Source organism: Mytilus trossulus, unplaced genomic scaffold (genome assembly GCF_036588685.1).
Source record: "Mytilus trossulus isolate FHL-02 unplaced genomic scaffold, PNRI_Mtr1.1.1.hap1 h1tg000138l__unscaffolded, whole genome shotgun sequence".
NCBI classification, from domain to species: Eukaryota; Metazoa; Mollusca; class Bivalvia; order Mytilida; family Mytilidae; genus Mytilus; species Mytilus trossulus.
In genome coordinates this window covers 725,913-753,295 of record NW_026963302.1, presented here as the reverse complement: position 1 = coordinate 753,295, position 27,383 = coordinate 725,913, and the positions used below count along the sequence as shown (strand labels likewise).

At 31.4% G+C, this 27,383-nt stretch overlaps 1 protein-coding gene and 1 long non-coding RNA gene across 17 annotated transcripts in view; one reads left to right on the top strand and one right to left on the bottom strand.

Moving 5' to 3' along the window:
- LOC134700398 (single-stranded DNA-binding protein 3-like) overlaps window positions 1-25,116 on the top strand; it is a 78,736-nt gene extending 53,620 nt beyond the window's left edge. For 3 of the 16 annotated variants that reach the window (XM_063561794.1, XM_063561785.1, XM_063561787.1), the window contains 11 exons: window positions 8,822-8,895; window positions 9,219-9,310; window positions 10,953-10,995; window positions 11,625-11,660; window positions 12,139-12,181; window positions 12,650-12,730; window positions 14,910-14,942; window positions 16,461-16,525; window positions 18,003-18,075; window positions 18,619-18,737; window positions 20,216-25,116. In XM_063561794.1, coding sequence (XP_063417864.1) covers window positions 8,822-8,895; window positions 9,219-9,310; window positions 10,953-10,995; window positions 11,625-11,660; window positions 12,139-12,181; window positions 12,650-12,730; window positions 14,910-14,942; window positions 16,461-16,525; window positions 18,003-18,075; window positions 18,619-18,737; window positions 20,216-20,323 — 767 coding nt within the window. In that variant the 3' untranslated portion in view covers window positions 20,324-25,116. Of the gene's footprint in view, window positions 1-8,821; window positions 8,896-9,218; window positions 9,311-9,802; window positions 9,831-10,322; window positions 10,351-10,952; window positions 10,996-11,624; window positions 11,661-12,138; window positions 12,182-12,649; window positions 12,731-14,909; window positions 14,943-16,460; window positions 16,526-18,002; window positions 18,076-18,618; window positions 18,738-19,179 lie in introns of all 16 variants that reach the window. The other 13 variants (XM_063561786.1, XM_063561788.1, XM_063561791.1 and 10 more) reach the window with 13 other exon arrangements.
- On the bottom strand, window positions 397-5,714 carry LOC134700363 (uncharacterized). The gene is made up of 4 exons (XR_010103850.1): window positions 5,386-5,714; window positions 4,203-4,291; window positions 3,179-3,363; window positions 397-893 (listed from the first exon to the last, which is right to left on the bottom strand). It is a non-coding gene; the product is annotated as an uncharacterized LOC134700363 (long non-coding RNA).
- Window positions 25,117-27,383: the final 2,267 nt, after the last annotated feature.

Sequence of the window (27,383 nt, the reverse complement as noted above, 5' to 3'; positions counted from 1 at the left end):
GTTAGTATTCTGGTGGCTTTTGTTATCCAAATTTTGATAGAAGTTTGAATTTTCACTTATCTTTTTAGATACCAGTACTGCTTCTTTGCAATACGTTTTCACATTGATGTCTATTCAATTTCTGAGATGGTCCCACTCCTTTGCTATGCATATTAATATGGATGTCTATTCAGTTTCTGAGACAGTCCCACTCCTTTGCTATGCATATTAATATGGATGTCTATTCAATTTCTGAGATGGTCCCACTCCTTTGCTATGCATATTGATATGGATGTCTATTCAATTTCTGAGACAGTCCCACTCCTTTGCTATGCATATTAATATGGATGTCTATTCAATTTCTGAGACAGTCCCACTCCTTTGCTATGCATATTAATATGGATGTCTATTCAATTTCTGAGACAGTCCCACTCCTTTGCTATGCATATTAATATGGATGTCTATTCAGTTTCTGAGACAGTCCCACTCCTTTGCTATGCATTAAAACACATGTACAGCATGACTGATAGTATTATGAAGTAATAACTATGTCCTGTTTGTTTAACGGTTTTGTTTCGAGAAGATTATAATAATCGTAATAACATTTATTATGTCAATTTGTCACTGACTTCTGTGACATCAATGTAGAAAAAATGTCGCCAAATATACTTTGTGGTTTCGTAAATCTCCCATCAATAAGCATTGTACTGAATTCACAATGTAAACCTTCCAATTTATAATAAAATCTGCACCAAATATTAGTCTGTACGGTCTGAATAAATCCTTCAGCTAGATTTATTATAGTGTTATTAGAAATTCTTATTCATGAAAAAATCCTCGTAGCTACATAATCTACAATGGCCATGTCTCTCGTAAAGTACGGCTCTTAAGCACACCTCTTCACTCAAACAGTTCTGTCAATATAAAGAAAATGGAGAGACTGGGAAAATACATGTTTGTATAAATATTTGATACTTCTCTTAGAATAAATGAAGTCCTTGTGATTACAAATGTCAAAACATAATAAATTGATTTCGAACTTGTTTGAAAAGCCTTTTATATACACTATCATAAATTTCGTGGTAAATTATCCGTAATTAAGTGAGTTCATGCATGTAACATGAAAAACTTTGATTACTTTAGGGGAAGAGAGAAAATGTAATATTATCATTCTATATAAAGTTTTACCATTTGATATCATTATATCTTGTGTGTGTTTGAAGTGATAGCCTAGTCCCTTGAAATATAGGAGAACCCACCTGATATCCTATCATTGTATTCTGATCTGCCTTGATTAAAGGCATGGGTAATTACTGTTAAATGGAGAAATAATGAGTTTGCATGTTGACTTAATGTAATCACGGAGGATGACTGTGGACGTTTATTGTACATGCTACAAGCAGTTCCTGTACAGTCATTGATTTAATACATAATTATAGCCAAACAGTTTCTTCGTTAACAAAATTTGATATAATTTAGAGGGTGTTTAATTGTAAATTTGTGTATTGAAAATTTTTTTTGTACATTGACCATTTTGTCAAGTTTTATTTCCCTCTCCCCCCCCCCCCCTTTTTCATCCTAATTGTATATCATTATGATAGTGTAATGATGGTGAAATCAAAATAGCACTGTTTTCCTAATCAGTACAGCATCTTAAAGTTCTTATTCATTGCACAGAAATTAATGCTTTTTCAAAAACCTATCTATAAGAAATATGAGTCTTGTATTTTGAAGTTCCATTATTTTTCAGAATTCCCTAAGTGTTTACGAACAACCTCCATATCTTGAATGATGAAGCTAATTAATGAAACACATGTAACAAGCCTGCATGTCAAACATGTAATAACATTACAAAACCAAATTAGAAAAAAAAAAATGAAATTGTATGTTTTTATGATTAATGGCGAAGCAGCTGTTTGGTGAATTATTTTCGAAATGAGGTAATTAAGATGAGGTCCTATCTACGTTGTATTATACAATCCTACAGTGACATAACCATAGCTTCTTCAGGTATAATTAGTCTAAATACAAAAACAATAGTCAATTTCAATCAGTTTTATCATGTTTATCATTGTGCAATTCAACTAGGCTTTGATCATGTCATGTGACATTCAGGAGATGGGATAAAGGAAAGATTTTATGAAGATTGTAATTATAGGCTAGATTTGCATTATTATACTATTAAGATTGAATGAAAGAAAGTTGTTAAATTAAAACTGCATGAAGTTACTTAAAAGCCTTGAACATCTCAGAGATGTGAAATAAAAATTGATGGTTTTTGTAATGAAACTCAAATAAATTTTATTAAGGCTAAAAGCTTTGGTTATAGGGTCTCTCGATCTAATTTGTTTGGGGAAAAACTAATTTAAATAAATATTCATAGAAACATAAGTGGCTGCATATTTAATTTAAGATAGTAATAATTGGTCTTGCACTGAACTTTCTAAACATATTAGTAAAGAATCTCTTGTGAAGTAAAAGAACGAATACAAAATGTCCTACCTGTGTCTCCGTTAACAATCCTATAAAATTGATGGTGCATCCCTATGTTTATATGTTTTCATTTCTTTTGATACCACTGCATCATATCAAAGCTATTTAATGTCCTATCAAACCATCAAAATTCCAATAAATTTACATGGTATCTATAATTAACATGCATTACTATAACATCATTGATAACACCTTTAACAGACCAATGTCTCAGCTCCTCTATGCTTGAAGCATCCTCTAAAGTTTTTTTCCGATTATGGAGGGAAATGAAAATCCTGTCTGTTATAGTCAGCCAATATCCCACTGGGTCGGTATCACTTAAGATTGATAACCATTTCAAAGCACTTACTGCGGCTATTTGATATCTCATTTGATGCAAGTACGATGTAATTTACCCATGCAATGAATATTGGCTATATTGAATTTAAAAAGCTGATTTATTAAAAGATAATTTACGATCATGTTCCATTTTAAAAAGGGATTTCAACACAGTGTATTTTTGCTTTTCACGAATTGAAATTGTACCATTTATCGTAAAACAATTACGAATTTGATATAACACTTCTGGCTGTTTTAAATTACACATTAAAATATTTGATGTAAAAAAGATATGTCTGTATTATAATGCTAGCCTGAAGGGGGAAAAAGCTGTAGCATAATAGCTTTTATAAAAATTGGGAAGTTTTATTAAAAAATATTCTCTTACCGTTTTAATCATAATATGAGATAATTCAGTCATCCAGCTGGCTTGTAAATTCACTAACTTGCATGTTGCACTGATAGACATCCATATTAATGTAATAAAAACAAATTTTTATTACAAAAAAACAGTCAGACATTGGTTTTTATGTCCAAACACAATGTTGACTTGTTTGTCCTCTAATGTAGAATCTGTAGGGAAAAAAAGACGTGAATAAGAAAATTGACTCTGTGAGGAGTCAAGCAAGTATTGAAAGTTGGTTATCCATTAATCTTATCATTCTAAAATTACATCGCTGACAATAGTTTAGAAATGGGATCTGTTTTGGATAGGACATCTATCTGTTGAACGATAGGTAAACATTCTCTAAAGCTCAAATAAAATTATTGTTATATGGTCCAATGATAAAAATCTTTAAAAAAATAAATACCAACCTATTATGTATTCATGAAAGACTCTCTAATTTCACATAATGTAAGAAATATTGTTAATTTTTAATGTTTTGTATGTTCGTGTACCGCCCTGACTTCGTTCAATTAAGGAAAAATTGAAACGCTCTTTTCACAACCTGCTTTCCTAGTAATAACATATTATAAAACTATGATGAAAAATAATCAAATACTCCTATTAGTTTGACATTTATATGCAATATACAAAAGATTAGGACTTAAGATGAATGTCAGATCTAATGGATTTTGTAACTTAATAATTTTAAGCAACTAATAGTTTAAAATTCTTCGATGAAAAAGTTTCTACAGTGTGAGCTACAGAAACAATTTTGCATTGAAATATAAATTTGATTTAGGGGCCAATCTTACTTTTTTAAATGAAGAATGCTTTAGAGAATTCCTGTTAAATGATTAAAATTTAGATTTTAAAGGTGGCATTAAGGAAAACATCATGTAAATGTCAATCAGACAGCAACCCAATACTATAAAGTGAATTAAAATTGACTTAAGAGGTTATCATGTTGCATTTTAACGATGAAAACAGTCTTATCATACACCCTGCTATACATGCAGATACTTACCGCCATTGCTAAAATGTTCTTCTGTTTTATTCATTCCACTTCTGATGGTTTCTTCTTGGTGAGTTATCTCTCTTTGTAATGCCACTCTTCTGTTAAGAAAAACAAAAAAAGTCATTACAGTTCTCGAGAGGGCCATGTTTGTTATTGGTTGGTAAAGTAATATTCCTTTAGATTTTGACTCACATGCTAAAGACTTTGTATGAAATGTACAAGGCAGTTACATGAAGACATGCTTAATTTACAACGGTGGTTAATGAAAGCAACACAGAGTGATAATAGATACACAAAGGCAACCCTCCTGGGTAATACTTATATCTGGTTAGAAAATTATCCCACTACAAAAAAACATCAATATGTTTATTGAGAAAACAGAAGTGTATGATCTTGGAGAGAGCGATTCTGTGATTGATGAATTAGGAGAAAAATCTCTTATCTTTCTCTAGTAGAATATTAGTTTTACTGAGAACGATCCAACTTTTTGATGGTTTCCTTTTGACAACTCGTGGAATATATTGCCTTGCATTTTCCAGCCTTTTGATGGTTTCTCAATCTGATAATTGATGGAATATGTTCTCCTGGCTGCAGTCAATATTGAACTCTTAATGTCAAATAAAGTCGCTCTAATATTTCCAAATATGTTGTGGTATTATTAATAATGTAAATTCATTGAAGCATGAAATTGTCTCCTCCCAGAGCTTAGATGATTTACTAATATCATGCTTGGTCTTTTTGAGCTGACTAGCATAAATGCAGTGTGTACAGTGAATAATTTGCATGTATTTTATATCCATACTATATATTTAGAATATCATTAAATCGTAATTTAAATTTGCTTTATAACTCCGTGCTCATTTTCAATTTTTTTCTCAAATATATAGATACAGACAACATTAAAAATCCCTATTAATGAAATTGTAGTTCAAGTCAAAACCAGTGCCACTACACTCTGAAATATCCTCGCTGAGTTGAGCAAGATGCAAGTTTAACACAAGTTTGTCACTTTATATATACACCACTCTCAACAAATAGAACAATTTTTCACATTCTTTTTTACGGAAGCAGTGGGCGCTTAAAAAACATAACTTATCCAAAAGTTATAATGAATGTGTATCTTCAATCATTATATAAAGTCTATGCAATGATTGAATAATATGAAAAAGGAAAGGGGATAAAAATAAATTACCTGTGAAATTGTTCCCTTGTTAAACATTCCATTGTAAATATTGTCTAATGAAGAAGAATTATACCAGTCCTTCACAATAACAATATAGTAATCACATAACTAAAATCCACTCTCTATTCCCCAATGATGGAAGATATTTCAATGTAATTGCATGTTGACAGTAGAAAATTGCTTATGAAAATTTGTTGTCTGTGCCAAGGCAATGTCATTAAGTTTAGAGATTGTTTAGCCCGCTGATCCTCAGTAATATCCTGCGTTACAATGAATTTCTTGTGTTTTTATTAAACGAACAGATTAAGAAAATGGAGACATGACATATCTCAAAGCAGTGCAGTATCTGGTGAACACGGACTATTAACTACCATTTGAAAATTAATACTAAAATGAGTTTGGTGTTGATTGTTTAGATAGCAGATTGTCTCTCGGTTACAGAAAAAGTCCATGAATATCAAAGCTTTTGAAAAATTTATCATTAAGAGTCGGTTTAATACTATTGTTTGATATTTCATGTCATATAATTGTCACGTCTTTTTAAGATCGTCTTGTTAGAATACACTGTTCAAAAAGAAAATTAAATCCTCTTTGCTTCATTATAAAGTCTTGAAAATATAAATTACAAATTCTTCTTTGATTTTATTGAAGAAACGATAACAAGTAGTATATTGAATTTCGTTTTTCGCAGTATTAAAGCTAAAGTTAGGAAAATGATATCATTTAATACTTCATCATGTACACATTTTTTTTCGGGAGTCGGTGAATATAAAAGGCTCAGATTTCTATAATAAATCAACAGGCTTGTTCTCTATTTGAAATTTTATAATTTAATATTCTTCGCAAGAGGATCCTTATGTGAAAACTATAATTGAAAAATATGAAATAAGAATACTTACTGGTAGACTTTCCTTCTGGTAAATTGGAAATCCTTGTTTAGATATGAGGGCTCTGTGTAACAAGCTGTTGACTGTTTGTTATATGATAATGTAATAAATTGAACACATATTTCCAATTTAAATGGAGAATGCTTGTATTGACCCTAATGATTCGTTTTATCTTTACGTTCTCTGATTCACAATTTTGTAAAACTTGGAATACATTATTTCTCCCTCAATGGCAATAAATATCTGAAGTTAAAAAAAAAATTATTTTTTTCTCCCAAATTGATAAATGATAGTGGAATAGTTTCTGCTTTAGATTTCAAAGGCTTATGTCTGTCAACAGTGATTAGTTTTGGATAATCAACAACTGTTGTGTTGATTTTGTACGGCAATATAGGGAAGTCTGATATATTTTCTCCTAGTAATCGAAGCTATTTCTGTTACAATGATACAACTGGAGTTTGTATGATGAAATACGATTATTACACCATGTGCAAAAAAGATGTAGAGAAGGTTTTGTAAAGTTTCCCACCTGTCAATCAATCTCTCATCACAGTGTGTAGGGCTTAGAGGTTTAAAACATTGCATTAGATCAATTATCAGAAAAAAAGCAGAAATCTGTTCATCCTTGTTTTGGAAAAGCAGGAGATAGCTTCCCCATTATTATTGATGGTGTTACATGGATTACAATGTTCTTTCATTAAATTCAAATGACTTATATATTAAAGTTTAAGCTTTGCTGAAATAAAAATTTTGCTAGTTTTTGAAATTTGAGGAAGTTTATGAGATTCTTTTAACAATTTTACCTGTCTCTTGTCTGATCTATCTTTATTCCACCAGAGTGTTGAAAATTTCTCCTCTCTATTTCACTACCAGTTGAATAAACGATCGTACAATATCTCTTTGGGGCCTGAAATATTTGCTGCTGGATATTGAGAAATAATCAATTGAGAAATCCATCTTTCTCTCTATTTTTCCATCTGTTCCTTGTCTCCTTTGATTTGGGCTATCTTTTCTGTCTTTTCCCATCAGTTCCTTGGCTCCTATTGTTTGAGGCTATTTGATATATCCAGTATTGTGACTCTGGACTATCCATTAAGTTTTGTCTATGGATAAAGATATAAGTATATATGACTTGCATGCAGAACACACAGACATGGCAGTTGATATAATTACATGGCATTTCAGGCTGTCATTCTGTCGTTAATTAAGCTGTACTGTAAATTACTCTGCCTTGCAGGATTGCTTTCCTTGATGAAAGTTCTATAATCATATTTAATTACACTCACAAATCTACCTGTAAGATAAGACTCGCTCAAGAAAATATGTTGCATTTTCATCAAATAACTATTACGAAAAAAACAAAAATTTCTTTTATCAGTTATTAACTTGTTACTTACAGGAAATGAAAAAGAAGAATGGAAAAACACCTTGGTCGTATTAAATCCCATTATTATAACTTTAATTCCAAATCTATGACAAATCTGTCAAACAAACACAGTTTATCTTGAAATAGCTGATCTGCAGACGGCGAAAATAGGTTTTGTCACTTCAATTGAGTACTGTGAATAGTTTTGTAATAATGTTAAAAGATCCTGGTATCCCCTACGGAGTACTGTAATTGGTTTCCTTCTAGTTTCATATAAGGACTAGTGCAAAATGAAATTATTGGGATTTTCTTGTAGATTAAATCATGTCGTTTTGACATGCCGATTTTTTTTTCTCTTTTTAAAACCATCTATTTATTATCGTAAAATTTTCAAACCAATTTATTCTGAGCTACTGGATTTGATAATGGGGTTTAAATCCATCACTTTTAAGAGCTTTTACTGAAGATATAAAATTTCCTTTATTCTTACAATGAAAAGGTTTGTTTGATATCATATTAAGGACATTTTCATATGAGAGTACTTCAGATTATTATATATAATCACAAATTGAAATTCACTTGCAGATATATACAAAATCTAATCCATTATAGTGATTTGTTAAAGGATTATAGTTATCTCCCTTTTATTGAAGACCACACAAGAGAACCTGCAAGATATTTTTCCTGAATGACATTTCAGTGGCAATATAAATGTTCTATGAATGATTAACTATCAGATAATAATTCTTACATAATTTGCATAATTTGGAATGCTTGATCTGATTGGTTACAGCTCAGGGCTTCTGGTAGTGATTTTTGTGACAGGTTTATTTTTCTATAGACAGTAGTTACTGAACTACTTTTTTACCCAGTATGAAGATCAAGAGACTTGAATTCACATTACACACACAAAACATGCAAATATTACTTAAACACAGCTAGTTGAACAAAAAATAAAATGATAAAGAATTATAAAGATCAAGCATTTTCATTCAGAGCTTATTGATGTGTAAATTATTAAAAGGAACATACAAACAAGTCCAATGTTTGCACACCATATTACGTGTTTGATCTTAAATAAAAAGTCAGCTCATAGCTGATAATTCAACAGTTCATCAAAGACCATGCATATTGACAAAAATTCTTGTTATATTAACTATTTTTTTTAAATATTTCTATCTTTGTTTTATAGGTCATCCTGGAATGGGACCAATGGGTCCACGAATGGGACATCCTGGGTCACGGATGCCAGGTCCAATGAATCCTGTAAGTTCTACACATTATAAAAACACTTGAAAAATTGAATAATCAAAGAAGAATAAAACATTTATAGTCCATTGGATAATCTTGATGCTTACTTTTATAGATACTTATACTACTTTGATCATTCACTTACCCTTGGAACAATCAGTGAGCATGCTTCTGTTGTGGAATTCAGGAACTCAAAAACAAAAGGGTCTTTTAAGAAACAACACCTGTAAAAATTTCATTTTCATTTGGAAACCAAAAAAATTCAGAGACACAATGTATTAACAGTTATTGTTTTATTTAAAAAAGATAAAAATATTTTGATAAATTTTGTTTTGTAGTATGATTCAATGCCTAATTATGGAATGAGAGGACCACCACCAAACAGTATGGGACCTGGTCCAGGTCCAGGGGGAATGCCACCAATGTCAATGTAAGTACTCATGTCATGGTCCAGGTCCAGGGGGAATGCCACCAATGTCAATGTAAGTACTCATGTCATGGTCCAGGTCCAGGGGGAATGCCACCAATGTCAATGTAAGTACTCATGTCATGGTCCAGGTCCAGGGGGAATGCCACCAATGTCAATGTAAGTACTCATGTCATGGTCCAGGTCCAGGGGGAATGCCACCAATGTCAATGTAAGTACTCATGTCATGGTCCAGGTCCAGGAGGAATGCCACCAATGTCAATGTAAGTACTCATGTCATGGTCCAGGTCCAGGGGGAATGCCACCAATGTCAATGTAAGTACTCATGTCATGGTCCAGGTCCAGGAGGAATGCCACCAATGTCAATGTAAGTACTCATGTCATGGTCCAGGTCCAGGGGGAATGCCACCAATGTCAATGTAAGTACTCATGTCATGGTCCAGGTCCAGGGGGGATGCCACCAATGTCAATGTAAGTACTCATGTCATGGTCCAGGTCCAGGAGGAATGCCACCAATGTCAATGTAAGTACTCATGTCATGGTCCAGGTCCAGGGGGAATGCCACCAATGTCAATGTAAGTACTCATGTCATGGTCCAGGTCCAGGGGGGATGCCACCAATGTCAATGTAAGTACTCATGTCATGGTCCAGGTCCAGGGGGAATGCCACCAATGTCAATGTAAGTACTCATGTCATGGTCCAGGTCCAGGGGGGATGCCACCAATGTCAATGTAAGTACTCATGTCATGGTCCAGGTCCAGGGGGGATGCCACCAATGTCAATGTAAGTACTCATGTCATGGTCCAGGTCCAGGGGGGATGCCACCAATGTCAATGTAAGTACTCATGTCATGGTCCAGGTCCAGGGGGGATGCCACCAATGTCAATGTAAGTACTCATGTCATGGTCCAGGTCCAGGGGGGATGCCACCAATGTCAATGTAAGTACTCATGTCATGGTCCAGGTCCAGGGGGGATGCCACCAATGTCAATGTAAGTACTCATGTCATGGTCCAGGTCCAGGGGGGATGCCACCAATGTCAATGTAAGTACTCATGTCATGGTCCAGGTCCAGGGGGAATGCCACCAATGTCAATGTAAGTACTCATGTCATGGTCCAGGTCCAGGGGGAATGCCACCAATGTCAATGTAAGTACTCATGTCATAACAACCATTCATTTATACACTCTTAGTTATTGATAGACTTATAGTTAGGGATATTTATTTTATGACTTTGTCAACAAATTTTAACCACAAACATGAATGTTCATTGAGATTAACAAATTTCTTTCACTTGTATAGAAAATTTGTTAAAACCACAAAATCAAGTATCCTAAAAGAAAATTTAGTTTCATGAATGAAATCAACAGTTAGTAAATAATGTTCAAAATGAAGCGTTAATCATTTAGCAATAGTATGAATTTGTTACAGTAGTATTCACATAAATTATGTTTATCTCAACTGAAAATGAGCTCACTGACATAGTTAACTAGTTATCAAATCTTTTAGTTGTGTTACTGGTAATCAAATCTTTTAGTTGTCTTACTGGTTTTCACATTTTATACTATTGGATAAGGGGATATAACTCTAGTTGCAACATTGAGGTTTATTCAACAATATTTGATTAAACTTTCCTTTTTTTTTCAGGCCTGGTGGAGCAGGAAATCGGTGGCCACCAACAACATCATCAGTAAGTATTTCAAGCACATTGTTAAATGATCAGGATGGTCAGGCACTCACTATACACGACCAGTTGTATAAATTATTTGAATTAATCGTTGCTGTGAAGCCATGTTAATTGTTCTGTTGTGAAATGCATATTCTATGGTAGTAAATTTGAGAACAAAAAATATAACTTGGAACTGATTATCTTTATTAGTTTATTGTTATTTTTTCAAAATATAAAATCCAGAAAAACAAAGGATATGCGGTATTGATCCATGACACAAAAAAATCAGTACACACAGAAAAAAAAGACAGGAATAGTACTTTTATTGCTGTTCTTCATCTCAAAGTCATAGTGAGGTCTGCAGCACAGAAGCAATAGAAACTATCACATCACTGCAAGATTAGGACAGACCCAAACACCAGTTTGAGCAAAATATTTTGCAAAATGAAACCAGAAACATACACCGAGTTCAGTATTGTTCAGTTGCAAAAAATATCTGTTCTGCTATCACTATTTTTGATATATCACTTCAGTACAGAAGTAAAGACTTTTATCAACAACAGTCTATTTGGTTATACAGTACATGATGCACAAAAATGCATATATTATCATTGACTCCATCCTAATAAAACTTATATTTTCTTCTTCAGATAAATTACTCATCAGCATCACCGGGTAGTTATAATGTAAGTATTATCTTTATTTTTTCCAATGATTACAGTTCAATGTAGAATTTTCTATGAATTAAGGAGGGTTCCTATCAGAACTGGAATTTGTGTTTAAATTTTGAAAGGATAGCTTACATCCCAGAAGAGTAACCCTCCTTCACTTAATAGATATAAGAAGATTTGGTATGAGTGCCAATGAGACATCTCTCCATCCAAATCACAATTTAAGTAAAAGTAAACTATTATCAGGTCGAAGTACAGTCTTCAACATGGAGCCTTAGTATTAGATTCAGTGGCTAATAATTTTAATTCATCATGACTGAAAAATGTTTCACATGAGAAACTGATAGTAAAATTTAATTTGAAGCAACCTGTTTAACACTAAAAATTTGGTTAAGATGTTGATCATTTTTGTTGCAAAAATGTTGAAAGTGATATAAAAATGGCATATTTGAATTTTTGAACACAGTATTAATGAATAATTTGTATATTTCAGGGCCCAGGAGCACCAGGTACACCTATCATGCCAAGTCCACAGGGTAAGATCATCAAAAAAACACAATACTGCATATGGTTTTTAAATGACATTTAATTTTGTCAGTGGTCAATGGGAGATAACCCTTGATTTTTTTACCACTCTTGCTTGCTCAGAGAAGTATAAGTTTGTTATTATGCAAAGTATTATATAAATTTGAAGCTTTATATTTTTGACAATCAATATGATTACATACAATTAAGTTGAAATATCACATACATTCTATTTTAATGCTCCCTTTAAATCTGAAAGACTGCTTGAGTTCCTGAATTTAAAAAAAACTATATTATTGTCTAGAAAAAAAATCATATTCTAAGGACTTGACTGATTAATGGACAAACATCTGCTTGTGCAATTTTATAATTGAATATAGAAATGATTAAATGATTGCACAGCCTATTTTATCTATTTATTATGAATTGTTGATTTAAATGTTGACCTGACAATTAAATGGTACATGTATATTTATTAGGGTCACAAGGACCATTTTCACCTGCCAGCCACCAGCGTATGGGTTCCAGACCAGGTGATTACTATAACGACAGTATGCAGGGTATTACCATGCTCTCAGATTTTTCTCCCCACCCAGGGGGATTCTCAGGGAAATTAACAAAACCCCAATGACCCCCTATTTTTGTTTTTGAGTGTTCTAATTTTTGTTGTAACTGTTTTCACTTTTTAGTTTTTTTTTCTGTTTTTTTATCTGTAGAATAGTTTAGAGTTTTACAGCTGTTGTACATTTTGTTTAGTTTTAACAATTATTATTGACAAAATTCTGATAAGCTTCTAAAATATAAAACGCACAAATCACATGTTGTACTAATAAAAATAGATATTACTGTTAAATTTGCACTAATATTAAGTTTACGAAAAAGGGACAAATTAAATTAAGGAATATAAAAAAGGGACAAAATAAAAAGATGAAAATCTGGTAGCATGGGACAGTATTCTATTAGTGCCATGCTTAGCACACCTAATGAGGAATGTTTCTTACGATATAAGAATTATGGCCAGAACTGTTATATATAAACAGCATCAGTTTCAGGGCTACGGTTGCACTTGATTGTATACCATGTCATCAGAATAACAGTATGTCGAGTAAGATCAGCCTCTGATTGCTCGAAAGATAACCGAATTAACAGACACGATATTCTATTCTTATTAAAAGAAAGACTAATACTCGATTGTTTTGCCAGTGATGCTTTCATCTTTGTTGATTGAATTATCTTTAAATAATGTCTTCTTGGATGGAATACTGAATGTCAAGTTAAAAATCATAAGGGCAGAAACTATGCTGGCAAAATATTCTGTTTGTATTGATAAAGCTAAAAAAGCATGAATCTTTTGTTATGATTAATTGTATTAACTTAAGCATGATGTCTAACCTGAGGAAAACATTCCATGTTTGAGGATAATACTTCAGTTATCAAAACTATTTGATATTTTAGGATGCTTTTACAAACTTTCAATAAAATATAAGTTATTAAAACAATTTCAAACTTACACAAACATATGGGGGGGGGGGGGGGGGGGAATTGAACATATTGATCAAATGATTTGAGAAATTTTAAAGTTTAGCAATTTCTCTTGTGCAAAGCAGAAAAAACCTGAAGAGCAAAGCATTTAACTTTCATAAAGTTACAAACAAAATAAGGTGTTGCTTTGACTCCTAAAAAACACGCCTGAAGTAGTACTACAAGTAAATTTAGTTGTTAAAAATTTATAATGCAGAAAAGCATTAATGATCAATATTCAAATGTTGTAATTCAAATGGAAAAACATTAAAAAAAGATGGTCATGCCTGATTGCTTCCTAATTTCTAAAATAAAATAAAACAATTTAAAGATAACCCATATTGTATATTTATGAAATACTAACACAAGTTATTGGGCTCCTTCCACAGGTTTGGAAAACTTTGGTCCTGTTTTTCATTCATTCAATGTTCAATGTAGACTATCTTCTGTTCTGATGTTATTGTGTATTGTTATCTGGTTATGAAGCAACACTGTTTCTTGCTCTAGATTGACAGATTTTCTCAATTTGAAATGTGTAGCTTTCTTATTTCTATCTCAAAACTAACTATTGATTTCATATTAAAGAAAATTGAGATTATACTTTTAACTTTCAAGGGATACAATCAAAATCAAGTGATGGATATACACACACCGGAAGTAAGAGTCGAGCAGACCGCTTGAAAGGTAAGTACTCGTATTTACTTGTTTATATCAATAAAATTTAATAAATAAGGTAGTGCACTGAATGTTGGATACTATCTAGTTTTGAAATACACAATTATCCTTGCTGGAAAGCGTGCAGTTAATGCTAACACTTCGACACAGTTCCAAAATTTCACCAGATAACTGTGTCGATGTGTTTGTAATAACTGCACGCTTTCTAGCAAAAACAATTGTGTATTTTAAAACTACATACTATCCGACATTCGGTGTGCCAACTTATTAATCAAAATTTAATTGATATAAACAAGAAAATGCAACTACTAACCTTTTAAGCGGCGAGTTCGACTGTAATTTCCGGTGTGTGTATATCCATCACGTGATTTTGATTGTACCCCGTGACTTTTTGTCAACTATCAACTTGAAAAAGCTTGGTTAAAACATATATTTCAAAATAATTTTGGAGAAAGTATAGAATGATTCTATTTTCCATAAAAATACTGTACAGTGTTTGGTCACTATAAATATAAATTTTCTTTCCTCTTTTCTCATGCTCAGATGATGTTGAACCCCAAAAGATGCTCTGTTTAGGTAAGGCTCCCTCACAAAACACTTTGGTGCTATGTTGTCTTTTGGGTTTGGAGTCCGACTTTACTTGGCATGGCATGAATAAAAACCACAATACCCTTATTGCATGTCTACTGAAATTAGGGTTATAACGGGAAATTGTGTAAATAGTGTTACTTCAAAGGGTTACAAACAAGAAATTAGAAACCAAATTAAATGTGCTTTGTATTTTATTGTTGTAAGAGTAAATAAGCTGGAGAAGGAAGTAAAAAGAAAAAAATAACGAAAGGAAAACTTATGTAGCAAGTAAACTAATAATATATGCTTATACCTTATGCATGCACTATTAATGCTTGGTTGTTATACAAACACGAATAGTATTTGGTTTTCTATTCCAATATGCTTTGTACAAATTGAATATGTGATATTGTTTATAAATAATGTGTGCTTTGTTTGACCACTATATTTATATGATGCTTCAGGGCAAAGAAACCATGTTTTGCACAAATTGTTTCTATGGTTATTTAAACTGATGCCTATATTTAGTGAATATTTTTAAAGGATATTAGAAACATTTGAGATGAGAATTTGAAATGTTTCTATTAGATGTAGTCTCTGAGATGTAGCAATGTGGTGAATAAAGGCAGATAGTAGTATGATATTTTATTCAAAAATTCATAACTTTGTTCATTTATTTCTCGTTTTTACTTTACATTATGTAATAGGTAATAACATTTTGTTGCTATCTATATATATTCAGTTGATATCATTTACTAAGCATTCAAAACAAATATGACCACAATTTGGTTCTATATTTTTAGTACATGATTTTCAAAGATACACAAGTCCTGTATTGATGTTCAGTGTTGTGGATTCAATTATTTAAAAAAAAATGCTATAGAGAATTTTTTTTATTGTGTATTAGTGTTTGGATTGTTTTAAATGAAAATAGTTTTATATAAGCACTCTTTTATTATAATAAGAAAGATAACTCCTGTTATTATAATTTTGGAATTGATAATTTAGATTTCATAAGAATTCATTATTTTACAAAAACATGATTGGCAAGCTGTCAGTTTGCCCCTTTTTAAATTTCTTAGTAAAATATAGTTAAGGGATTACACTTATATAGATTAGAATTAGTTCTCTTTTCTTTTTTTATTCACTTTTTAATGGTGTTTGGCAATTTAGAAATTTATTTGACTCCTAGATAAAGAAAGTTAAATTACTTTTATGTTAAATTTTGAAAAGTGAATAGTGGAAACATTTAATTTGATATCAGTTAAAAACCGTTCCAGTAACTCAGTATTTCCCCTCTGATATTAAACTGAATGAAATTAAGAATTACTTGGAAGAATTGTGTAGTTTTACATGATTTTATAAGGGTCTTCAATTTATATTTTAAGCAGATCATTTATATGCTTTATAATTGCTAAAGTTGAAGGAAACAATTGGAATTGAATATAATCTTTATATGCTTACCCTTATCTTAAATGAAAGAAGAAAGACTTTTGTAAGATAATTGTTTTTCTTACCTTTCAGACTCTACAAATTCAGGTGATGGAATGTACAGTATGATGAAAGGAGGTATGCCAGGCATGCCAGGGGTAAGATTTACTTTTATTCATTTGTTTGATTATAAGCTCTGTGTTGAAGACGGTACTGTGACCTATAATGTATAAAAAAGAAGATGTGGTATGATTGCCAATTAGACAACTATCCACAAAAGACCAAAATGACACAGACATTAACAACTATAGGTCATTGTACGGCCTTCAACAATGATGGTTTGCTTTTACAAATTGTGACTTGGATGGAGAGTTGTCTCATTGGCACTCATACCACATCTTATATCTAATTAGTACATATAAAAGTAAAACTCATTACAGTACCTGTAAAACAAGGAGATGCAGTATAATTGCAAATAAGACAACTATCCACCAAAGTTTAAGTTATTATATAAACTGTTGTTGATGCCTCCTTATCTCATATTTAGTTGAATAGATGCATTTATATTATAGCCTTCTTAACTTTTCATGAATTACATGCACTCAGATAAAGCAACTGGCATTTCTTAAGATTTCAAAAGGCATTGGACTATTTGACATCAGTATTTATATTTGTGAGTTTTGCCTTGCATATTGGTCTAAGTTCTTTCAATCTTATTAGAATAAGTTCTCATCACTTGCTCCTCGATCTTTTATATGTCGCTGCGTGTTTTGGCCTCAAATTTCAGGTTCACCTAAAGAAAGATTTTGACCACTTTTTAAACACTTAAGTGTCTATTTCATATGAATCAATCAGTTTACATTAAAGATTTTAACTGATTTAGTCATTAAAAACGATCAGATTCAAGCTCAAATATGAAAAATCTATCAAATATGCAGATAAATATCACTTTTCAATTGTTTTTTGTCAAAAATGAAAGTGGTTCATTCTCAACCTTTATATATGTTATGTATTATCATAAAATACAACTTACATTTCTATTTAAAGGATGAACACGAATGCGGCCACTTTCGTTCTACACGAAACCGTCTAAAATTTTAATTAAATGCTAGAATTGTGAAGATTTCAGTAATTTAGCATGACTCTATGATGGTAGTACACGATATATGTGCATTGTATTGTCAAAAACAGTCCATATTTATGTAGCCGAATCATTCTACTGTCAAATAAATAACTAAAAGTTTACATTTTAACAATTTTGTAAAACTGCTATATTTTGGGGCCAAAAAGGGGTCTTACTGGGCCTACTCCTTTGACCTTAGACATGGTTATCAATTGGGTGTATTAAGATCTCACACGGAGACATATAAAAAATTGAGGAGCAAGTGATGAGAACTTATTTTAATAAGATTGAAGTTCTTTAAGCATCTTATATTGAAAAAAAATCGATAACAGAAAATATGCCAAAATATCCTCATTTTGAGATCTTCTCATTAATATTTAGATATTTATAACTGCTTTACTCTTTAACAATATGCTGCTACAAAGTGTATTCAATGTGCGTAAATATCTTTTATGATTAGTCTCAACTTATCCAATGAAACTCCTCTCTATATTAGTATTTTGTGTTTTCAGCATTTTCCAGGGATGGGACCAGGAGGACCCGATGGTAGCTTAGGGATGGGTCCTGAAATGAGTGTGATGAATGGTAAGTGTCACAGATATCATCCCAATGGAAAACTTTAACCAAGTTTAAAACATAAGCAAGATAATTTATAGCCTAAGGACCATTGTAAGAAAAGATTAAATTAACTTTTCTACTCACTTGCTACAAAAAAATATATTTGGTATAAATTTGAAAGAAATTTAACAACCTCAAATTGAGCAAGTATTTTCATCTCTGTTTAAAAACGTTTTGATCGAAATGCAATTGTTTATTCACACAAAATAATGACAAATGTTTCAAAATATTGGCATGGGAGGCACTATTTAGATCCAAGCCACCGATATTATTTAATGTATATTTTATTAAGCTTTTCTGAGGAAAACACAAGAGTAAATGATTTAAGTAATGCCCATCCTCCACCACTTTGAATTTTTGGAAAAGCCTTTTATAAGACAATGGGACTTTTTTGACAGCTACTAAAAAGATGAGATCGAATGATAATTTCACTGAAGTGTTGGTTATTTTTCTGGATTGAATTTAAATGAGTTTTATTGCAAGTTGGATGTATGTTTTCTTCCCTTGTAGGTGATATAGATGGAATGAAAAATTCTCCAGTAAATGGTCCAGGAACGCCGCGGGATGATTTACCTCCTGTAAGTGGGACGGGCGATATGGGTGCATATAATCTAGCATACCAAGATAATGTAAGTCAGATCAGTTTGTGAAAAAAAGATCTGAATTGACAAAGATGCTCAAAGAAAACCATGATGTGGGACATAATTCCAATGTTTTAGTCACATGATTGTCATGTGATTTGTATCAACCAATCATTCAATACCTTCTCTTGTTTTTATCAAACTTTTTTAATTTGGACAATCTACAGTTTACTTGTGTGCATCTGTAGGTGTTTTCAATAGATGGAAATTATCAAACCATTTTAAATAGTAGAAGCACTTCATTTTGTATTTATATAATCAGGAACTGGTTCTTAAGCAATAATTGAGAGAATTTCCAGATTTTATGGACAAGCACAGATACGTCATCAAAGATTGTTGAATATTATCATGTACATATTTACAGATCTGATGAAATCACCTACAGTTGCATATAAATCCATATAATGAATGAAATCAACCATATTTGCAGGTATGGCTTGATTCCCAGTAGTAGGCGCAGTTCAATCGACATTGCTCAGACAGCTCTTATCTCGTTCTAAAAATAGATCTGATGAAAGAATTTCTTTCTTTTGTACTAATCTGATTGTAAATTGATGATATTGTTTTATTTATTGTATGTTACTGTATATACGGTGTTTTGTCTGTGTGTATGACTCTTTAACCATCACAATACATGCTTCATTTTCACCAACGGCTACCTAATCTCTTTGCATGCCAGATCTCAAATAGCTTCTTTCTGTCATAACTATTGCTTGTCATTTTAAGTTTGTTTTTCCTCTTTTTATATTTTTGACTCATTTAGTTTCTTTATTTACTTATATTGCTTAATCTGAATAAAGACAGAATATAATCAAACAATCTTGATGGATAACGCTAGGTGTGGATTCAAGATGACATAGTGGACTAATACGGAGTGGAGTGGATTAGAGGGTGTTTTTAGTAGATGAAGTTTTGGATCCACACCTATTACATGAAATTGTTGCCCAGTGTTTTCTTGTATGGTCGTCAGTTCTTTGAATGCTGATCCAAATCGCACATGTTTACATCACAAAAATGAGCATGTCTGCACCTAAGAGAAAGTTGATTAGAAAGAGAAGGGTGCTGGTTTCTCTCAAGTCAGTCAAGCATGTCAATTGAAGCACCAACTAATATACATCTCTCATCCTAATCCAAAGTCATCTGAAAATTCTCACTTTCAAATCATCCAGTATACTGTCTTTCTTCTGGTATATTTTATAGCATGACTTAACGTCTGTAGAAATCATTTGTTGTCAGCATGCCAAAGTAAGACAGGTGATAATTTTTTAAAACTTTCACATACCTGTCAAAAAAAAACTTTAAATTATTCAAAAATTAGATATCAGTAGGGGAGTACACTGTTTTTTTTATCAAAATTTGCACATTTGGTCACAGTTTTATTGATGGGTGCACTCGATTCAACCTGCTATAAGGTGCATTTGACAGGTGTGTGGGACCTCAATGATAGATCTGTTGTACCTTTGCAGGAACACAATGAATCTGCTGCAATCCTAAAGATAAAAGAATCTATGCAGGAAGAGGCAAAACGATTTGAAAAAGACGATCACCCAGAATATAACTTTATGGCACCATGATAAAAAAAAATCTCGCGTAGAATTGTTAACAATAGTCATGTAAATTATAATTGTTATTTATAATTTTTTTTGTACACATATGACATTTTATCAGTCGCGTTAAGCATGCATTTCTTTCTCAGAACTGTATGTGTTTGGGTTGGGGGGAAATATGATATCTCTATGGTGCTGTTCCATTTATCATTTGCTACATAATTGGATGGTTTTACTAAAGATGGGAGCCTAGTACACATCATTCCAGTACGAACAAAAAAACTCATGTTTAAAATCAAATAAGTCAAAATTAACACCTGTTCTTGTGATTTGGAAATTTTTTATTTGAACCATTTTATTTTCTAGTCGTTAGCGCCTGATTGTCGTGCCTAACCATGAACGCTTTTGTTTAAGTGCTATTCTCCTTGTTTTTATACACTTTATATTAAATCATATTTTTCAGAACTGCCAAATTTCATTGGTGTATGGTTTGTAGGGTGCTTTTGTTTGAATTTCTTGGTGCAAGAAAAAAAAATGCATTTTATAACTCATAAAACTACTCATTTTTTACAAATTATTTCGCTCCTTATCTTGGTCAAATCTTGCATTGTAAGCAAAGGGTAAAAGGTTTCATAAAAGAGGACAAGATTGAATTTGTCAGGTTATTTTAAGGGTACATCAGGATTGTTTGAACAAGGAATAGTCTTTTAAGCCAAAGCTGCCTTTATGTTATATCATTTTAGCTTGTAGAAAGCTAATTATGTCTTTTGCTTTAGTATTAACATGATTTAACAGAATTTTATACTCATTTTCTTCCTTTTTTGTTAATCTGCATGACCATTTTGATGATGAAGCCCTTCATTTCATGGGCTTTGTGTAAAAATGATGGACATGTGAAAAAAAAATGGGTATGATGCAAAAAAAAGAAAATAATCATTATTTCCAGCTGATTACTTAAAAGTTTGGAAAGTGTGAATGTTTTGAAATTAGATGTCAAGACATAAAACCACAGATATTAATTGCTATTTGTTAAAATATATTTCTAACTACTATATGATAGTCTTTCCACTTTTTACAGCTTTCCTTTTTACTAATATGCCATTTGATGGCCATCTTCACACTTGGCTTTTGGCTTAGAGATTATTCTTAGGTTTGCACATCCTAAAAATGGTATAAACCAGGGAAATAGTACAATCTTCCCAATACAAATGTTTTATGGAGAATAGTGACTTAAAGTAGAAAAAGATAACAGGGGAGACATTTTTTTAGTCAATTAAAGTGTCTAAGAAAATTACCTAGAAAATATTTTGAGATTAAAAGGGTTTTTAGAGGGGCATACGTAATCAAAAAAAAAATGTTTCTGTCCTTTTGTGAGTGTGTTGTCTCTTTGACACATTCCTCATTTCCATTATCAATTTGATTGTTATTTTACATTTAACTTGTACAATATTTTCCTGGTTTATCCCGATCTGCACCTCAAGTAGACTTGATTATAAGATTATATTGTGTTGTACTTTATCCATGGTGTTGTTTCCTCCCAATGGAACTAAAGAATATAAAGGGAGATAATCGTGTAAAGAAAGATAATCATGGCCAAATTCTATTGGTGTCATTTCTGAAAAGGTAAGTCCAGATTCTCATGATTTCAGATGCAATTGAGAACTAATTAAGAGAAAGAAATTAGCTTTGAAATTTGACGAACTAGTGCTTCAGATCAAATTTGTCAAATAACATTGCAAAAACAATCATGAATTTTTATATCATTTTCACTAACTGATTGTTTTGAAAATTTTAACTTTAGGCCATAAAATTTACACATGTAGGAAACCACCATGGATAAAAGTAATTAAACAGAAAGAGAATATTTTGTACTTTATTAATCTTATTTACTGTCAGGAATTTGTAAAAGATTTCAAGATATTTATTTCTTGTGCAGCCTTCTTTGCAAAGACCTCTCAGTCTTGTACACATTTTCTTTTGAGTGCAAATTATTTTTCAGATTGTTGCTGGGCTATTTAAAAATAATTTTGATATGTAACTTGTAAGCTGTTGATGTAAACATGATAGCTGTTGGTGTCCATCGTGAAAGCTGCAGATGTTCATTTTGATAGTTCAATGTTGAGATCAAAGTTGACAGCCGATGACAGCTGTTGAGGTCAAAGTTCGTCAAAACAGAAGTTAGATTAAGGCTCTTCAACTGAATCAGCTGACTTATTTTTATTTCAACAGCTTTTTAAATAGTCCATGTAACAATCAGAAATAGATTTGACCTCTTAACGAAACTAATTATAATAATAAGATACATATTTTTGTAGTTTTCGCAATTGACCAAAACTGCTTTCTTACTAATGATGTTTAATATTTATCTTGGAAATCTTATACTATCTGTACTTCTTATTCCAAACCACAGCTCTTGATATTTTTGTTTAATCTGTGGGTTCAACATTGTAGCCAATTTTTGTAAACGATCTGTGGTTGTGATTCAAATGTGGGGAAATCATAAATATGTCATTAATCTTAACTGGTACAATTGTTTATATGAAATCATTAAATTTCAAAAATGTGTTGTAATTTTGAATATTGGTATCTCATTTTGGCATAATATTTTTTTTCTGTTATATTTGTTTCAAAACCAAAGACTTAAGTTCTTTACTTTAAGCTGTGCTAGTTTAGGAATCTCAACAAGGACGTTTTTATTTCTTTAAAGCCTTTAAACTTTTTATAATAATGCAAATCCTTAATTTACTTTTAGGGCACCCAATCAACTTCTGGGTTTGACATTCACTTGTTTATAATTCACCTTTTCATTTTTACGTGACCTAAAGACAATTTATTAAGTTGTACTGATCTTGGTTGCAGTTTTCTTTTGTTTAGGTTGTAAGGATTTTTCATATTTACATTTATGTATTGAACATATGACTTCATGGATCATATGACTGTCATCACATGTGAGATCTCCCATGTGACATTGGTCATGTGACATTGGTCAGATGACTTAACTTGTGTGTCAGATAACCATTGTGCGATTGTATGAATAGAATTTCATATTGAGTGTATTTATATTTGTACCATGGAAATCATTCATCAAATAGGAAGAAAGTTGTTGTGATTTAGGGAATAAAAGATGAGAGAATGAAATTGCATCGTGTTTATTTATAGTAAAAGTCTCATGTAGTTACATTTGCAATACTTGTACATTCATGTGAAGTTAAATGTTCTGAATTTTTAAATTTTTTATAAACAACATATGTACAAATGACATTTGTGTTACCATAGTAACTGTAGATTTGGTGTCATATTTGATTATGGAAAAAACCATGTAGACATTAAATTTTTGTTGTCCATTTTTGTAGCAGTAGTGCTGTTTAAAAACTGTGAAGACAGTCATCCCTGATATTTTTCCAAGCATCGTATAGGCTTTGGGAATTGAAAACAAGCACAATTTGAAAATAGCAAATAATCCAGTTGAACTGCCATAATTCAGTTAAACTGCCAATCTTCAAAATGTTTATTTGCGGGAGTTTAAACTTTTCAACATATCAGAAAATTGATTTTACTTCGGCTAAACTATAAATATAATTTGGATGAATTTTAAATGAATCTGTGGAACAGAATTTTTATGATTAATATTTCATGAAGCTTTGTGATGTTTATATCTGTTAAGTTATGATAAAGCCTTTACATTGCCTACAAATTATGAAAACAAAATGTTAATTTAACGAGCATTTATTGTGTTTCTAGAAGGTTGAAGAAATGAGAAATTGCCACATGTTATTATTATACAAAAAATTATAAATCTAGAAAATGTCCTTATTTATTATTTTCTAGATTTTCATCTCTGCTAAATTGATAATATGCCACAAACATCAAATTTTGATAATATAAAGATAAATTTCATGTTAAACCAGGAAACAGTTCATCTCTATATACCGGTTAATAAATATAATAATTGTCAAAAAAACTTTCCAACACATCATTTTGTAATGGTTTTATTAGAATTGAGGCCTAAAAATTCATACCCAATATAATAATGCCATAAGAAGACTACCTCATATTGAGGGTTTTTCAGCAGTAAAACCTTCAATTTTAAATATTCTGTCAAATTCCACATACAGTGAAATCCACTGCACCATAGTTTACGCAAAGTCTCTGAAGAGTTGTCTCCCATTCTTATTTATTTTTAGGTCATAGAAATGTGATGATTGTTTACATTTATCATAGGTTAATGTTGATACAATTGCAGCTATTAAAATTATGCATTTTGTCATAAGAATCATAATTCATGTCAGACAGTTAGAATAGTTAAATGACCAAATTCGCATCATTAAATCTTTAAGTTGTGACCAACGCCATTTTGTTTGTATGAAATCATTTTTTTTTATATAAAAAATAAACAAAACATACAAAGCATATCAAATGCAATTCTGTCAACACTAACTGATGATAAATGATTTTGTTTATATATATATATTTGTTGAACAAAACTTGTATTTATTACTCATTGTTTATAGATCTGCAATGCTTTGTAAATTGCCGTATACATATTTTTATGAACGTCATTGATGTAAAGGGAGATGAATCATTGTTTTTCTTTTGTTTATTTTTCGAAGCCCTCATCATCATCATCATATTTTTTTTTTTCTTTATGTTTACAAACCACAAACACATTTCACAATCAAAAGACAATTTGGCAATATTGTAATATAAAAATCATTTTACACAGGAGGTCTGTGTTGTAATGTTGTGTATCGTGTCAACTGTAGTGATGAGGGCTCTATATATATATATGATGTTAATAAAATATCAGAGAGACCATGCAATCATTGTCTTCTTATTATTTAAATGGCTGCTTCAATTGCACATTAAAGGCAAAAGATAGATATTAGAAATGGTGAACTGACTTAAAAGGTCTTTAAACACATTAGCTCCAAATGAAGATAGATAGATATTACTTAACAGTAGGAATGAATGTACTGAAAAGATGTACTAGATAATATTTTTGATTCATTCAATTTTTGTGGGTTTGAGAACGATATATGACAAATTTATGCCTTTTATCCTTGAATTTATGCTTATGTGTTAAATCTGAGTGATTATTGGTTATTTTAGATCATCTGAATATACAATATTAAGTTGAGAATAGAAATGGGGGATGTGTCAAAGAGACAAAACAAAGCTGTATGGAAGATATTATTAGTTCAAAGTTTATTCAAGAAACATGTTTCTTTCTGTTATCCTGAATTTTATGCTTTTAAAGTTTGTTCAGTTCTGGAGTTGTGTCCTTTTATGAAGTTATATGCTACCTGGTGCATCATTTGTGTCCCATGGACACATTCCCCATTTATTGAACACAGAAGTCAATCAATTTAAATACTTAATTTGGTGATTGGAGCACTTTTGCACCCGATTACTGACCAACATGCCAGGCCTTGTCACAATACAATACATGTGCACAATTATCGTACTGTGGATTAATTATTATTCATTGGAAACCAATTTCCATGGGTTTTGTGAGTATAGGTAAACCATGAGTTCAAATGTTCAAGGAATAACATTTTCAATAGGCTTTGTATACTTCTATTGACAAAACCAAGAAATCAAATATCCATGAAAAAGCAAGTTTTTAGTAATCCACACTAATCGGACCCAAAAATCAACCAATAAATATATTTTGGATTTGGCTCTTCCAGCACAAATATTGTACTCTGAGAAACAAAAACAAAATTTATGATCGAGGGTCCAGGTCTTGTAACTGTCATATTCTATAATCCAGTGGTCATCTGCTAAATATTGTATTTGTTTTCTGAAATTAAATAAGTTTGCTTTCATTGAAGAGTACACCATCTCATCAGACTTTACAGAAATTCATGTTTACTCCTGCATTATGAAAAGTGAAAAGTAATATCTGATAAGTTATAGAAATAAAAAGATATTGATACTAAACATTTGGAACATTGGTTACCATTTATTAATTTACTGCTTGTTGATTGCTTAATCCACTGTGGTAAATATTTAATGCATATTCAGGACAAAAACAAATTAATAAATCTCCAGAATATGGTTGCAATTCACCTCTATCCTATGTACTTGCAGCAATTTTCACTTGGGTTACATTTATTTAGTCTTTAGTTCTGTATATTTTGTGGGTTGGTTTGTCTTGGGAATCATAAATACATTGCAATCAAATTATTGTAGGCAATGTCTGGTTAGTTATGTCTTAACCACTTTTCCACTTGTGTTTTGGAAATACACACAAAATAAAGCAGTGAAATGAATTCATCAGATTTATTATCCCCAATCTTTTCAACGTGAAGTTTTCTGGGTTTAAAAATGTGCCTAGTTGCATTTATCTAGTGTATTTTCAAAGAATATTTCATTAATGCATCAACTTCCATGAGATTGTGTGCACATTGAAAACATTTATGATGGAAGTTTATATGAGAAACTTGTCCAAATTTTGTTTTGATTTTAACCAGAGCATGAAAAAAGTAGCTTGTCAATACTGCTCATTCATCATAAAATGTGTAGATTTTGTTCTTTAACCATCAAGGCAAATCTAACCTTCAAAAACTATAAAATTAAAGAAACAAAATTTGAGACAAACCAAGGTTCACTTTCATGATTTTATACACAAAGGGAATTAATTCAATTCACAATAATGACTATGTATAACTCGTACTCATTGCAGTTAATATCATTAAATCAAAGTGTCAAACTGATAACATGTCTAGAAATTGTGTTTGTCTGATATCAAACTGATAACATGTCTAGAAATTGTGTTTGTCTGATGTCAAACTGATAACATGTCTAGAAATTGTGTTTGTCTGATGTCAAACTGATAACATGTCTAGAAATTGTGTTTGTCTGATGTCAAACTGATAACATGTCTAGAAATTGTGTTGGTCTGATGTCAAACTGATAACATGTCTAGAAATTGTGTTGGTCTGATGTCAAACTGATAACATGTCTAGAAATTGTGTTTGTCTATCCTCACTTTTATGCAACTTAATACACTACATCTTAGTGTTAGACCTATAGTAAAGAATATCTTCCAGCCATCTTGAACTGTCCGAGAGATGTGAACTTT